The sequence below is a fragment of the Pseudoliparis swirei genome, chromosome 7, assembly GCF_029220125.1.
Source record: "Pseudoliparis swirei isolate HS2019 ecotype Mariana Trench chromosome 7, NWPU_hadal_v1, whole genome shotgun sequence".
Lineage (NCBI taxonomy): Eukaryota > Metazoa > Chordata > Actinopteri > Perciformes > Liparidae > Pseudoliparis > Pseudoliparis swirei.
This window is the reverse complement of record NC_079394.1, coordinates 2,727,323-2,743,749: the sequence shown is the minus strand read 5'-3', so window position 1 is coordinate 2,743,749 and position 16,427 is coordinate 2,727,323. Positions and strand designations below refer to the sequence as shown.

The 16,427-nt window shown below is 46.7% G+C and overlaps 1 protein-coding gene across 10 annotated transcripts in view; it reads right to left on the bottom strand.

The window, feature by feature from the left end:
• Nucleotides 1-16,427, bottom strand: part of fam172a (family with sequence similarity 172 member A) — a 230,204-nt gene that overhangs the window by 143,807 nt on the left and 69,970 nt on the right. For all 10 annotated transcript variants that reach the window (XM_056417916.1, XM_056417914.1, XM_056417919.1 and 7 more), the window contains exon 7: nucleotides 1,528-1,746. In XM_056417916.1, the coding sequence (XP_056273891.1) occupies nucleotides 1,528-1,746 (219 nt within the window). The remainder of the gene's footprint in view (nucleotides 1-1,527; nucleotides 1,747-16,427) is intronic.

Sequence of the window (16,427 nt, the reverse complement as noted above, 5' to 3'; positions counted from 1 at the left end):
GTAATTTGTGAAAATGGGCTATACAAAAAAACTGAATTGATGCTGTCCAGCATGCATTATGCTGGCAAGATACACCAAATATCTATAAGATGTGAATAATATAGCATGCTTCCTCGTAGGATAGGGGATCCCTGGTTGGGATATCACATTGCTATCGTGAAAATAAAACAAATGAATACACACTTACTCTTTGTAGTCTTATTCATGCAAGTAGAATAAAATGTAGATGACAATTATTGATATAACAAGCTCATAAGAAATAAGCAGTGCATTTTAAGTATTCATTTATAAAATGGAACAATATAGAAGTAACTTTGACTAGATTAAAACACGGAGTGTTAACCACAAGAGTTCCATGTCAGTTTCATGTCAGACTGCTCCGGGACGCCAGCGCACACGCAAAGAAGTGTGATGGAGGACGATAGAACCGCGGCTAATCATCCCTTATTAGCGTGTGTGTAAAGGTAGTGTCAGTGAGGGGGAGAGCAGCCTGCGCTGACAGCTCACACACGGCCCGCAAGTCCCAAAACAGCCCCGACTCTCGTCAGACACCAGAGACTGACGTGTCTCACACACACGCCAAGCCCACGCACACACAGAGGTACAAGCGCCGCCATCAACACACGAGTCAGACGGATAATTGATGAGGACACTTGTCTCAGGGAGAACGCCTCGCTCGTTGTGCCCTGAATCTGCAAAATCTTACTGAATGAGAGCTTTTTAGGGGAGTACAAAAATAAATAAATGAAATTCTGAATGTTGTTGACTGGGGTAGAAACAAAAGAGATCTATGCAGAGGACGTTATTGTTTTAAATTCTAATCACTAATACCATATTTATGTAGGTGGTTGCTTCCTTTGTTTGACCACAAGGTAAACTGTTGGAGTTGTGTGTATGTGCAACGCACACATCTCTCCTCCTGTGTGTGTGTGTGTGTGTGTGTGTGTGTGTGTGTGTGTGTGTGTAATTAGAGGGTGTACAGTCAGTGTAGCGCGATAAGAATGTTGCAGTGTGTTTGCAGAGTGTGTGTTCGGGAGATAATATTCCCAGCGGTCAACAAGAGTGAAGGGCCAGAGCTCCACTGACCAGCCCACCGTCTGAGAGAGAGAAAAGAGGGAGGGAAAGAGGGGGAGAGGGAGGTGGCCATGTGGTTCACACTTGCTCACTGAGAGGCGACTGGAGCTCGGCCAACCTCTTCACACACGGGCTGACCACACAAGAGCCTCTCTTTCTCCCTCGGCCTCCCATCCGCCCTTCAGCCCTCGTTACCGAACGTTTCCTTCCCTAGCTTCCTCAGCTAGCTGCCTCCCACCTTCCTCGTCCCTGCACCTTCCTCCCACTTTTGTCTCTTCCAAAAACTTGTCCACATTCCTCCCTCAAATGTTCTCACCTGTGTCTCTCCTCCCACCTGCTCCCACGACCCGGAACTGTCACTCAAACATCGGCGCTTCTGTCCACCTCCAACACGTCCTTCCTGCCTTCCTTTTCTCCCTCTTCCTCCCTCCCTCCTCTCCCTCTCAGACTTACCCGTACAGGGATCCGTTCGGTCTCCGTCTCCTTCTGTGGGTTGCGGTACTTCTCATAAAATTCTCTCTTCTTTTTGCCCTCCTTATCTTCTTTGCGCTCCTTCTTTTCCGCGGGTTCGTCGGAGGGTTCGGTGGGAGAGGGCAGCGGGGAGAAGACGGCCGGCTTCTCCAGCTCCAGGTAGTTCTCGTTGGGATTGAGCACCATCACAGCGTAGCCCTCCTAAAACAGAGAAGAGACACAAAGCCGCAACGTCAGAGTCGTGCTTCCTGTTGCATTTAGGATGCATCAGATGTTATATAGACACTTTTATTGGTGAAGTATAATATAACTGTAAATGTATAGAACTTGTATTATAACAAAGTGCTGTATGAAATAATATATAATGTAAAACTAAACTGACAAATAAACATGGTTAAGAAAACAAAAGGCTTCAAAATGAGTCGCAAATTATCTATGGGGAAAAGGACTCGATACTGTATATTAAATATAATAAATATATCTTCGGCAAAGAGCATGAAAAATGTGTGTGTGTGTGTGTGTCAGAGAGAAAAAGAGAGCTGTAGAAAATTCATGTTAAACAGGGACCAATGATGATTGTGTATTTTCTACTTTTTTAATTCTTTTGTAATTTCTTTTAGATTTTTGAAATGCATTAATATGTTTTATTTAACCTAAAATGAAATGTCTACAAGACAGTTGTCCTTTTTTAGTTGTTTGTGTTTTTTTTTTACTAACAGAAAGAGACAATATTAATTAGGTCAAATCTACTCAGAAAAACTGATAGAACATTGAACGATAATTTCTGCTAAATTAAAGCTTAAAAACCTTCTGGTCTGACAGGGGTCCATGTGTTTAAGAAATAGACTTGTAGTGGATATCTATGAGGAAATAATAACACAACACACAGATTGCGAGACAACTGGGGTAATAACGCAAATCCACACTGAAAGAAATGGCAGAGAAAGAGAGAGAGGAGTGTGTGTCACAGCTGGGCCGAGCCTGGGGAGGAACCCAGGGATTTTAATTCAGCGCCGGTGGTTTCAGTCGGTGAGAAGCGTTTAGTGACTCCAAAGGCCGCGTGTCACTTCTTATGAAACCCAATCGATCCACCGTCACTCAACAAAAGAGTATCTGTGCACGTTCATGTTATTGTGTGTCCGGGACTTCAACCCCGTCGGAACGACCGTCAAACCTCTACAAATATTTAAATAGCCGTCAAAGTTTTCATGCGGAAAGTGTACATGTAAGTTAATAAATAATAAGCGCAGCGCTGCGAAACGACAACACTGAAAAGAAGAGGTAAATATGAGACGACAAGGAAATAAAAAACACAGAAGTGGCGATGATAAAAAAGAATGACGGAAGCGAGACGCAAGTTTTCGGTAACTTCTTCGACTCTGAAGTCATTTTAATGAACTATTTATTGTCAAAAGCAGGAAATGAATGGATTCCTGTGACACTTTGATTCTGCTTTTTAGACACAACCCCCATTGTCATATACACCCCCCCCCCCCCATACTACAACCACACACACACACACACACACACACAAAAGAAACACATTAAGGAAAACCAAAGTCTCCAGGGCTGTATAAAAAAGGGAGTTAAGAGAGGGAGCGTCGCTCAGCTTCCTCTGCAAATCGCACACACACACACACACACACACACACACACGCCGTCCTCTCAAGGCGGCGCGGCTCCTCTTCCGTAATAAGTGTGAACTCAAACTGCTCGTCTTCCGGCGGCGCAGCGTGAGTGTGTGTCCCTCCTGTGGCATCAAACCTGCCACACACCCCTTCCCTTAGCACCTGCCGCGTGTTGACAACGGCAAAATGACACATTCTCACTTATTCAGATTAGAAAATTAGTTTGATTCTCACTCCCTTTCAAATCCAGACGAGGCTTCCCTTCCCTCGCTGGACGCACGTGTGAAGTGCAACTTACTAATAATTCGAGGATAAATTTAGGAAAGCATTTTCAAGCCAGAAGAAAATTGGACTTGATCAAATTGCAAATTATTTCATTTTAAAATTACAATTTAAAATGTTTTTTATGATTACATTAGATTGTAGTTAATATTCAACACCTGAGTTATGAAATTCTAATTCCATTTTTTATTTTTTTTTACATCCCTACGACATCAGCGTGATGATGGAATAAAGTTTTGTATTTTACTCCAAGGTACAGCGAGTCTAATGGTAATTTAGCAAGTGATTTATGACTCGAAAAAACTACATGTCCACTTTATAGTTTGTATGCACATTCTACATCGAGAACATTTCTGCAAACCTGGATTTGTATGAGTCTCTGTTTACGTATGGACGCGGGAAAAAGTTAACTTACAGAGGAAATAGATGAGAATCTATTAGTGCGCCGTGTTTCAGCCTGCGGACACCACGGATACATTTGCACACAAATACAACAAGTTCAGACAAACATTCAGACAGATGGACCGCCCGGTGAAAAAGAACAGAGGGAGACGGAGAGGAAAGAAAGAGTGAGAAGCAGAGAGGAAGGGTAAAGATTGATGGATCGATTAAACGACAAGACAAAGATAAATAGAGAAGGAAGGGGAGCCGGAGAGCTGCAGTGGACCGGATCGACACCAGCTCTGTGCCACTGCCCACTGGTGGCAGCCTGAGACAATAACTGATGAAGCTCAACCGCAGGCAGCAACATCATGAACACAAGATCGCATTTGAAATCCATAAATGGCTTAAAAACTCAATACTGACGAGCACAAATATCATAAATAAAAACTCAAATATGCAAGTGCATATGTCAGATCCATTGAATGTATTTGAACTCTAATCTGTCCTTCTGGTAACATGACATCTATGACACCTGTCCATCCTGGAGAGGGATCCTCCTCTGTTCTCTCAAGGTTTCTTACCTTTTCCCCGTGAAGGGTTGTTTGGGAGTTGTTCCTGATCCCATGTGAGGTCAAAGGTCAAAGGTCAGGGATGTCTATGTGTACACATTGTAAAGCATTTGTAATTTGTGAAATTGGGCTATACAAATAAACTGAATTGAATTGAAATATGACTCATTAAAGTGTGCCGTCAAAGGACAGAATGACGGGGAGAAAAAATATCAGACTTAACCACCATTGCGTCGATTTGTGTGCGTTTCTCCTTTCCCCTAATCCTGGTTCCCGGGGCCAAGAGTTAATGGTCTGGTCCACGTGTTCTGACCCTAACCCCGAGCGGCCGTGTTTAGTCTTCAGTGCCCTGAGCGGTCAATAACCCCTTTCTGGCCTTCAGCATCCTATTGGTAACCTCAAGTGGCCCGTTTCCTAGCCTTCAGCGTCCTTATGCTAACCCCGAGGGGCCTATGTCCTTTCTTATGGAGAGGCTAACACACCTAACCGAGCTAACGGCGCTAACCCTTTCAGCCGTCCGGTCACCCAGAAGGACATCGCTGTGAAGGCGGCCAGTGTTGTCGTACGAAGGGCCGCCGAGTTCACCTCCATGTCGGAAACCATCATTTATTTGAACACGGAGGTCGACGGCGCCGCTCTCCCCGCCCAGACGCCTCCTCCTCTTCTTCTTCTCTCCATCAAATATCCAATGGCGAGTCTGGTGAGCTGGACCGAGCACGCAGGGGGAAGGGAAAAAAACATTTCCCCTTCAATTAAAATCATTCTCTTTTATAAATGTGATTCCCATATCGTATTTCCTGTATGTTTTTACCATTAAATAGTGTTAATTATTACTGTGGATGTCTAATGGGTTATAAACCAACCCACAAAATAAAACCTGATTTAGAGGAAAATATAAATATAATCAAATAAACAGCGCAGTGTCAAGCCTTACCCCGGAGACCCACGGGACGCATTTCTCCCACAGAGCTAATGTTCATCGTCCTCGTCTTTAAATCTCTCCAGACGCCGGTCGAGTCGGGTCGTTGGGTCTTTGTGTTCCTGGCTAACGGCTAAGTCTCCCACACACACTGGCTACACCTGCTCAATCTGATCTTTGTGTGTTGACGTGCTGTCAGAGTGTGAATCTGACACAAATGCAGACTGCACATCTCGGGTCACCCTGCTTCTCATTCCACTAAATCTCTCTCTCACACATTGCTAACGTCGGGTCACTTTGCCTTTGTCCTCCACACACACACACACACACACACACACACACACACACACACACACACACACACACACACACACACACACACACACACACACACACACACACACACACACACACACACACACACACACACACACACACACACACACACACACACACACACACACACACACGGTCCCCCCGCGTCGGGTCGGTCTCGTCTTTCTGCTGCAGCATGCAGGCTAAATCTCTTCCCATGCCCTGCGGGTGCCCCTGTGCCACCGCCACACTGCGTTCCTGCCCCCGGGGGCCAGCGGTCAAGAGGGTCGCCACGACCCCTCTAGGGGGGGGGGGCCATCACCCCGCTCCGGACGCTTCTGAGCTCTCCTTTGTCGGCCTGTCCCGCACCAGATAGCACAACAAAGGCCGTCGCTGCTAAGGAAACCGGGGCTTCGTCTCGTCATCGCGACGAAGCCCTTCCTCCGTCATCTTCCCACATGCAGCGTCGTGGAGGTCTTTGAAAACCCAAATGCTCTCTACTACCTGCGCGGCAATTAGAATTAAATTAAAGAAAACATGTGAAGCTGCAATAATCTCGCGTCAAGCATTATTTGTGATTTACGATGACGTAACCAAAGTCATACTGCACTTCCTTCACAGTACCGTCCGTCCTTTTTCATGACAGAGATGTTCCCTTTTTATGGTCAAATTAGACGCCGCTTGTCCACTAGAACTTTGATGGTAACAGATCATTATTTGTAAAGAAAGCGGATCGTGTGTGTCCGCGTGTGTGTCCACATGTAAGTGAGTACACAAGTGTGAGAGGGAGTAAATAAGACGTCCCTTTAAGACAGCGGCGCCTCGATTTTTCTCGTGGCGTTGTAATGAAATGAAATGCGTCTCATGGCTGGAGGGGCGAGGCGGCCAGAGCGAGAGCGTTTCATGTGTGCGTGTGGAGCTCAGCGGAGCTTTGATGTGAGAGCTCTCGTGTGGCGAGCGGGGCTTTGGGCACGGGGAGGAGGACGGCACTCGACAGGTACAGAGCGGCTGATAGCGGTCACGGGTGCGTGCAGCGAGGGAAGTGGATGGCGCGGTCGCATGAATTCGAGGTTGTGTGTGCGGCCGCTTGCTGAAAAGGAGAAAGAAACGCTCGTCTTCGCATCGCACTTGCATTTCAGTGCATTGACGTATCCGTGCAGATGCGTCTCACGTTTTGAAAATCAGCGCGCAGCCTATAGGCTGCTATTGAAAGTGGATCTCAGGCAGCTTACTTTATTAGTCTTCAGTCGGGGGGGGGGGGGGGGTCTGTTAGGGTTGGGGCAAACGGCGCTCCCTTTTTCTCAACAGCCTTCGCTCCACTTCCTTGTTTCAGCGACACGCAGCTCCCGATTCGCTGCTCAGACTTGACTGACAAGGGAGAAAGGGTCACCCTGCATGGCATATCCAATAAGAGGAGGAGGAGGGGGAGGAGGAGGAGGAGGAGGAGGAGGAGGAGGAGGGGAACATGTCTGCAGGCTACAGTCTGGTTTGAGATCTGAACGAGGCACAATGGCTGACCGGGAACAAATGCTCAGTCGCAGAATAAGCGAGAGCAAAGCGTCGGCATCATCATTTGTTTGCATTTCAGTCGCCACTGAATTGACATCAAATAAAAAAGAATAAAAACACAGAGCGTTCGGCGATAAAGAGGCGCGAAGGAACCGAGAGCGAAGGTAAATACTGTAATACCAGAACACTCTCCCTCCCCGTCAGGCCCACCCTGCTCCGCGTGACCTCGTCCGTCTCCGTCTCTACGTGAGCTTTTTTTTTGTTGGTTGCATGCGGGGTCCCTTTATCCATCAGATCTCCCTCTTTTCTCTCCCTCTATTTTTCCCACTCCTCCTCTCCCCGAGGCCGAGCTACCGCACAGATCGCACAGTAATGTCACATTAAGTCACGGCGCCCCCTTTCTCGCTTTAACAGAGCGCCGGTCTCGAGACCCCTCGTACCCGACCAGGCGCACACCGATGAGGGTGGGCGAGCTGACGGTACCGGCGGGGCTCTGGAAAGACGCGCGAGGATCTGAGGGCCGACGCGAGAGCGGATGAGACGGGATTGTCATCGGCACGCCGGCACAAAATCAATCATCCTTTTGATAACGAGCGATACCCAGGGGCGAATACCTGAAATGTTCTTTTCATAGTCTCTTCAAAAAAAATAAAAAGGCATCAAAATGTAACAATTGAAAACAACGTTTCAATGAGCTCATACCTACATTTGGTGGAATAAATGACACGACATACACTACCGTTCAAAAGTTTGGGGTCATCCAGACAATTTCGTGTCTTCCATGAAAACTCACTTTTATTTATCAAATAAATTGAAAATGTCCTAGAACATATAGTCAAGACATTGACAAGGTTAGAAATAATGATTAATATTTGAAGTATTAATTTTGTTCTTCAAACTTCAAGCTCAAAGGAAGGCCAGTTGTATAGCTTATATCACCGGCATAACTGTTTTCAGCTGTGCTAACATAATTGCACAAGGGTTTTCTAATCATCCATTAGTCTTCTAAGGCGATGATCAAACACAATGAACCATTAGAACACTGGAGTGATCGTTGATGGAAATGGGCCTCTATACACCTATGGAGATATTTCATTAGAAACCAGACGTTTCCACCTAGAATAGTCATTTACCACATTAACAATGTATAGAGTGTATTTTTGATTAATGTTATCTTTATTGAAAAAACAGTGCTTTTCTTTGAAAAATAAAGACATTTCTAAGTGACCCCAAACTTTTGAACGGTGGTGTACATGTGAGATAACAGAGCTAAACCCAATTTGTTTCATCCTCTCTTCAACCCGTCTTTGTTTAAGCGATCAATCGGAAGGCCGACACAAATGTTTGCTTAAGAAAAGTCTAACAAACTGCAGCTTTGTTGTCTGTCTGTCCCCCCCCCGAGTTAATTTCAAACAAATCGCCCACTTCCTGGGTTTCTCCTCTTCTAATAAAAGTACACGTTTAATTCCGTTCTAAATTCAACTTTTCACTTCCAAGTTCAAAGACTGCATTCGGTGGCCGCTTCCACTAATGTAGTCGAACACTAATTTGGTCAAAGTAAATAAGGCTGTGTGCTCATGATTATCTTTTTCTTGATCTTAATGAGCACAAATAGTTCAGGTCAAAATCAGAGGCTGACCTTTGGAGTTCGTCGAGTAGTTTTGTCTGCAGCGAGCGGCAGAGTTTTTAACCTTGGCCTGGATGTCTGGGCTCATTTGTATATTGTTTATATGTAGAGCTGAATATTTATAAATGAGTTCAAAGTGGAGGAAGTGAACAGAAGAGCACAACTTCAGATCCCCGATGCCTCCGCTGCTTTTCACGCTGGCGTTTACATTTCTTCCTCTCCGTTTCACTTTCTCTTCCTCTCTCCCCGTCTCGCTCCTCCCGACCTGTTTCCAGCACCTCGGTGAGAGGAGAGACGTGAAGACGCTGGTGAGTAACTCACTCAGCGCGATGCCAAAGACGGTTTATGCGTCAATTATTTGCCATTTCTCGACGTCTGTGAATCTGTGAATTTGTTCAGTCACACTGTTCAATCAACGGTTGATCAAGCATCTGAAGCGCCTGGACAGACAATGCCACATAAACACGCACACACACACACACACACGCACACACACACACACACACGTAGTTCTGAGGCCTGATTCATCTGCTCTCAGCACGACACACAGAGAGAGGGAGGTGCGGGGTGGGGGTTGTTGGATTGGGGGTGGATGTCGCATTAATCACCTTCCAGGTGGAAATTGTCGGGGCTATCGATTGTGCAAGTAAATGTTACACAAGTCATTTGTCAAATTTTTTTTTTTTTACAGAAGACCAGCGTGTCATTCGCGGAGACACAACTGTGAATGTTAACTCGGCAACGCTGATATCTTAGAGCCGTCTCGACAGATGTGCAATCAGCTCCAGAGCTTTAAATATCACAATGATGAAAGTTTGATGACATCATTTTACAATGAAACCTCGACAAAATTAAATAAAATAATAAAAATAAAATGTTATCATAAGAAAAGTCCCAGCCAGCGATGTAGCTACGACAGATTATCACATGACCTGCTTGATAAATAAAGAATATTTCCAGTATACTTCAGTATACGTACGCAGAAAGAGTCCTCTTCCCGCAGAGGGAAAGCTATGGGGAAATAAATACAGGAGGCTTATTCTGATGCCGTTAGCATTTTGATTTATATATTCTATATTGTCTCCCTTAAGCATACACATGTATTTTTAATGAGGGCACACAGAGAGATATAGATCATGGAATGATAGGTGCCTCCATACCCTCCTGCCTAACTATGTAATGTATAAATCAGGGAGAGAGGTGGGGGGAGGGAGGGGGGGGGGGAGGGGCAGAAAAGCAACAAAAAGAGGAAAGGTGGGAGGAGAGGGAAGCATCCCTGTCCTGAAGGCCACGACTAACCGAGCACGGAGGGAAGGAGGAAAAGCAAAAGCCCGAGTTCAATGATCCCGGGATGAAGATGATGATGATTATCACGATGGGTATTAAAGAAGAAATATTCAGCTGCCATTCAAAATGGCATTCCTGAACGAGACGAGAGACAAATAAGGCATCTGACCTCCGCGGTGAAGTATCCGTCGATCAGGATGACAACGCTGTCACCAAACAGGAGTGCGCCTTTCAGGAAAGATATTAAAGAAATTCCACACCGCCACGGGGAATTCTTGAAGAGCGCCGTCAATGAATGTTTCCTCCTTCGCCATCCGGACAGGTAGTTAGTGAGTTCACGTGAAGGAACACGCGAGACGCCGCGGCCACGTGTTCGGACCGGGTCGGTCGGGGTCAACGGCAGGACACATCCAAACATCGTGGACGTCTGGATGTGTGTCTAGGCACACATGGATATTTCCATGGGATAACAATAAGTGCATGTGTTTATGCCCCAGTGTATTATATTTCATAGAAATTACAGTGACATTGTTGAGTGTAATCTCATATCTACACTACCGTTCAAAAGTTTGGGGTCACTTAGAAATGTCTTTATTTTTCAAAGAAAAGCACTGTTTTTTCAATCAAGATAACATTAAATTAATCAAAAATACACACTATACATTGTTAATGTGGTAAATGACTATTCTAGGTGGAAACGTCTGGTTTCTAATGAAATATCTCCATAGGTGTATAGAGGCCCATTTCCATCAACTATCACTCCAGTGTTCTAATGGTACATTGTGTTTGATCATCGCCTTAGAAGACTAATGTCTGATTAGAAAACCCTTGTGCAATTATGTTAGCACAGCTGAAAACAGTTATGCTGGTGATATAAGCTATACAACTGGCCTTCCTTTGAGCTTGAAGTTTGAAGAACAAAATTAATACTTCAAATATTAATCATTATTTCTAACCTTGTCAATGTCTTGACTATATGTTCTATGAAATGTTCAATTCATTTGATAAATAAAAGTGTGAGTTTTCATGGAAGACTCAAAATTGTCTGGGTGACCCCAAACTTTTGAACGGTAGTATATTTGTACAAATCCCCACATAATAAGTCATAATAAACCAACCCAGTTCCTGTAGCTCCATTTTGGTGATTTTGACTTCTCGGTTGCGATGACAAATAGGTGTGCTGCTCTCGGCGTCGTCCACCAGCGACCGACACCGTGTTGGAGAATAATGACACCGTGCTGTTGCGTTCGGGGCATTAATCTCACTGAACATCACAGGACCACTATGACCTCCATGGGTCAAAGGTCAAAGAGGAATCCCTGCACCCACGCCCTGTTATCGTGACCTCAAAGGGAGAGAACTGGAGGTCCTGTCGATGTTGCTGACTGTCGCAGTGTGAGTGAGGTGTGTGTATTTCATGTAAAGTGTGACCTTTCAGGAGATACATGAAAGTTAAATATTAATTTCTAACTTGACGTGGTAGAATCAACCGGCATTCAATGAGACGACCGCAGTATTGACACACACACACACACACACACGAGAGTCTGACCCGTCTCTAAGTGGAGCTGCCACTCAGGTCCAGGGAGGTCACCACAGCCAATCACAAGCTGTGTTTGAAGTGTGAAGGGTAAACACGAGGGCTGCTCTGTCCGGCCTATTCTCACAAAATGTAACCTAGAGAAGTGGTGGTGGAGAATGTAGTGTACGTGTGTGTGCACATGCATGCGTGTGTGTGTGTTCCCATATATTTTCCACGGTGTCGGTACCACATGGCCGGGTTCACGCTCCATCGCTCGCACATGGAGCTACGCATGCACGTTGGAATCTCCTTCATGCTCTCACCGTACGGCCAAACACACGGACGGAAGTCCCAACGAAGGAAACCGTGCGTAGAGCAAGAGACATTTTCCTATTAACCCGATGTAGCCTTAAAAAAAGAAGTCCGAAAAGCAATTTACCATGGAAAGCGTCTGTGAAACACATCCTCTCCCTCACACACACAGACCGGCCCCCTCAAACCCACAATCCTCACTTGAAGCTCTTTCAAACCCACCGCTTTTTTTTTTTTTTTAAGACCACCTGTTGTCTATTATTTTTACATACTGCTTTTCTCATAAATCATAACGCTCTGTAATTAATCAAGCTGTCAAAACAGGGACCGGAGGTCACCTGGCGGGGTCGGAGGTGGTTACAGGGCCGATGGAGGTCAGGGTCACACCACATTCCTCATTATCAAGTTGGGATGGGAGAGGGGCCGAGCAAACAAAAGCGAAAGCAGATGGAGAGAGGAGGGGGGGGGGGGGCTCAGATGAAAATGAGCGCTACAGAGAGGGAGAAGGAGAAATTGACAAAGAAAAGTGAAAGAAGCTGTCAGCCGCCTTCAGATGAAGACGGGGAGGCGATTCTGAGAAGGGAGACATCACATAAAGAGGTGGAGAGAAAAAAGGGAAGAGGAGAAAAAGAGAGAGAGAGGCACGAAAAAAGAACAAAAGAAATCCACAAGATGTTTCTACTGTATAGACACGAGATTGGCTGCGGAGAGGAGAGAGAGAAGGAGAGAAGGAGGGAGGGTGGTGTGGCTTCTTCGATGGGAAAATAGGGAATCAGCTGTGGAAGTAAGATTGTTATCTCGTTCTCTCTCCTCCTGTGTGTGTGTGTGTGTGTGTGTGTGTGTGTGTGTGTGTGTGTGTGTGATGAGGCAGACTGATATCTTTCTCAGAGGAGAGTGTATCGGTGTCTCAGTGGGTTGGAGCCAGTTCAGAGACAGGACCACGGGCCTGGAGTGGCATGTCAGCGACTCCACAATACACACTACTGATTAGATCTTACTGATTAAACTGTCACATGTACACACACACACACACACACACACACACACACAGCTAGACGGACGGAGAAGCTGAGTGGCTGTGGTGTCTTTTCTCAAGTTATTTCTTTGTCGATCACCACGTGAAGGTGGCATATTTGGGAAATTAGAGACAGAAGATGAAAAACACCATCATATTATGTTAATAATAGGTTAATCTGTGCTCGTGTCTTCCTGGCTCACTTAGTAATATCAAATATGGCAGGTGTGGCAAAATGTGTTGACAATCAAGTAAAGTGAATCATCTCGTTGTGCTGAGTGTGAACGTGCCATTTGAAGTTAGGAGCGCACAATCAAACGAGACGGGGAGAAGAAAAGCGACAAAGAAGCTAAATGCTCGGTGGGGGGGGGGTGAGAGACCAGGACGGTCGCCGGAGTGACGGGGAGAGGAAAGAGAATCGCAATTTAGAAAAGTGCAAATGCTGCGGAACTCCTGGCGCCGCGATCACATCCCCCCCCGAGCGGAGCGGGGCCTCTCGGGCGTGGCTCGCGATCAGAAGCATCACTCTTGGACGAGGCGCCGTGACCATTGCGCAAAATTAGCTGTCACCCTTTCCTCAAAATCTTTGTTAATCTTGTTTCCAGTGTTTGCGGATTTATCAGCACATGCATCAATGTCAGCTCCTTGGTTACTGAGCCGCACTACTTGGGAGAAGATATAATTAAAAATGTTTGGGGCGTGTGGGGGGGGGCAGGAGTGCTCGGAAAGACGGGGCGGGGGGGGGTGTGGGAGGAAGAAGGTGAAGTCTTCCTCTCGTAGTTTCCCCTGGGAGCCGGCGATAACAGAACCAGTGATAACAGACAAACGGGCCGGGCTTTTCTCTCTCTCTCTCTCTCCCTCCTCCTCTCTCTCTCTCCCTCCTCTCTCCCTCTCCTCTCCTCTCCTCTCTCTCTCTCTCCTCTGTCTCTCTCTCTCCTCCTCTCTCCTCTCCTCCCTCCTCTCTCTCTCCTCTCTCCTCTCCCCTCTCCTCTCCTCTCCCTCTCTCCCTCTCTCTCTCTCTCTCCCTCTCTCCCTCTCTCTCCCTCCCTCTCTCTCTCTCACCGGCATCACCCGGGTCAGCGTGCGCCGCTATCTCTTTAATGGCGGCGGCGGTCGGGGGAACTGGGCTCATTGTTAGCTGCCACTTGACACGGAGGAAAACAACGGCCAAACGCATCGTGTGACGCGAGCGCCTCGCCGGAGGAGGCTTCGGCCGGCGGGCGTCACGGCCGGACGGAGGGGCGAGCGGGAAGACGCCGCTCGCCGCTCGCCCATCATGTTTATGGAAAGAGCCCGATGGGCGTGAATAGAAAAGAAGTCCTCAGATGCAATTCATGATGTGATTCTTTAAGCGTGCGTTTGCAGCGTTCACTGATTCAAAGTGAAACACGTTGACATCCGGAGGGGCGGGTGATGGATCACTCCCCCCCCCCGCAGCGTCATCCTTGATGTTTCCAGTATATCTCATGCCATCATGTGGCTTCTCAAAAAAAAACCTTCATCGAGGGACAAAGGACATCGTGCATTAGAAATTCAACGTCCAAGTTCCCCTTGCTAAACTCACAGAGACAAACACACACATATACACACTCGGAAGAAAAACACACAAACACCCCTCCGGGAGTGCGGCCGTGAGGCCGAGACATCTCAGAGAGCCGTGACGCGGCGCCGGCGGGTTCCAGCGCCGCGCGGACAGAACTCTGACGGCTCGGGAGACGACTCGAGAGGACGACAGACACATGTTTAAAACATAAAGCGCATAAATGCAAACCCCTCGTGAGATGACACCGACCAGAGCGGCCCTCTGTCTTTCTCCCAGACGATCGGGGTGTCAAAGAAGGCGACAACTGTGCGCCCTTATGCGTGAATATCTATTACAGAAATTGGAAAAACTGGACAGACTGTGTGTGTGTGTGTCAATCAACTGTGGCCACATTTGGGTGTTCACATCTTGGCTTGCCTGTGGTCAAGCGAGCAGAAAGGGGTTAGATTCATCCACTCTGTCATATTCATTGAATGTATTTTAACTCTAAATCTGTCCTTCTGGTCACATGACATCTATGACACCTGTCCATCCTGGAGAGGGATCCTCCTCTGTTGCTCTCCTCAAGGGTTCTTACCTTTTTTCCCCCTGAAGGGTTGTTTGGGAGTTGTTCCTGATCCCATGTGAGGTCAAAGGTCAGGGATGTTTATGTGTACAGATTGTAAAGCACTCCGAGACAAATTTGTAATTTGTGAAATTGGGCTATACAAATAAACTGAATTGAAACTGAATTGAATAGATGGCAGTTAAGAACCGGGTTTTAAGAAAGGCGAGATGTCTTCAATCTCACAGATTTCTGCATCGTGATGACGGACGCCATGCGAGCACAAACCCACGTTCACGTCGGCCTCCCTCTGCCTCGCGGGCGCCGGGCGAGCCGTGACGCGGACACGCCCTGACCTCTCACCGGGCCCGAGAGCGACGCTTTTTTATTTTTTAAATCAACGCTCGCTTATTCTCTGCTGTCTTTCTCTGGTGCTTCTTCCTCCCTCCTTTCCTCCTCCATCCAGACCTTTAAGTGCGGTCTGGCAGGTTTGGCTGGGAGGTCGCGTATTCCCCCTCTTCATTAGTGAGAAAATGGACTCTGGTAAACGCTTGTTAAAGCCCTTACCTACACTCCCCCAGTTAATGGGAGCGATCCATTTGTGTCCGTTGCTGCCTGACAAGGCTTTACTGGAAGATTAATCGTGCGGTGTCAGGCCACGGCCACCCTCTGTCCCGCTCTCATTTCCTTTCTTCTGGGACGCACACATGCAATAATGGAGCCCCGTCTTTTGTTGTAACACCATGATTAGCAAGGGAGGGGGAAAAAAAGCACTGGAATGACAGAATGAGAGAAAGAATGGAGGAGAGGAGGTGAAAACAAGAGGAATAAGAGAAAAAACTCTTTTCTTTCTTCATGGTGTGGTACAAGTGGAGGTTTTAAGGTGGTGAATTACACAGGCACTTGACAATGGCCGAGTAAAATATTATTAATTAATCTCCATGTGAGGCGATGAGAGATATAATGAGTCACTTGTGGATGTTCCCTCTGTTTTATCTCGGCACGATCCAGAGAGAGGTCTTAGAAAGAGTTGACAAGGTACGACAGAAAAAAAGACAGAGACAGGGAATTCATTTGGTCAAATAATAGAGACAGAAAAAAGAGAGAGAGGGAGTGAGAAAAGGGAGTGGGGAGAAGTCCTTAAAGGGCCACCCAGGGTTGTGTCGATCACACAGGCCCCCCAGCAATCCCTCTTGCTTTCGGGGATGACACTGTCAAGTGTTCTGTCCCTTCACTGGGCGAACAGGATAATCGCTCTTAATCATTACACGGACATTCCCGGGAAGTCCGTCTTCAGATGGGAATCCCGCGATGCAACAGGCCTGGAAATGTGCCATATGAAGGTAGAATTGAAATGAAATGCGGAATCGAAAATCTAGACGGAATACTTTGTGTGTTGTTCTTTCCATTCCATCTCTCCGGGTCT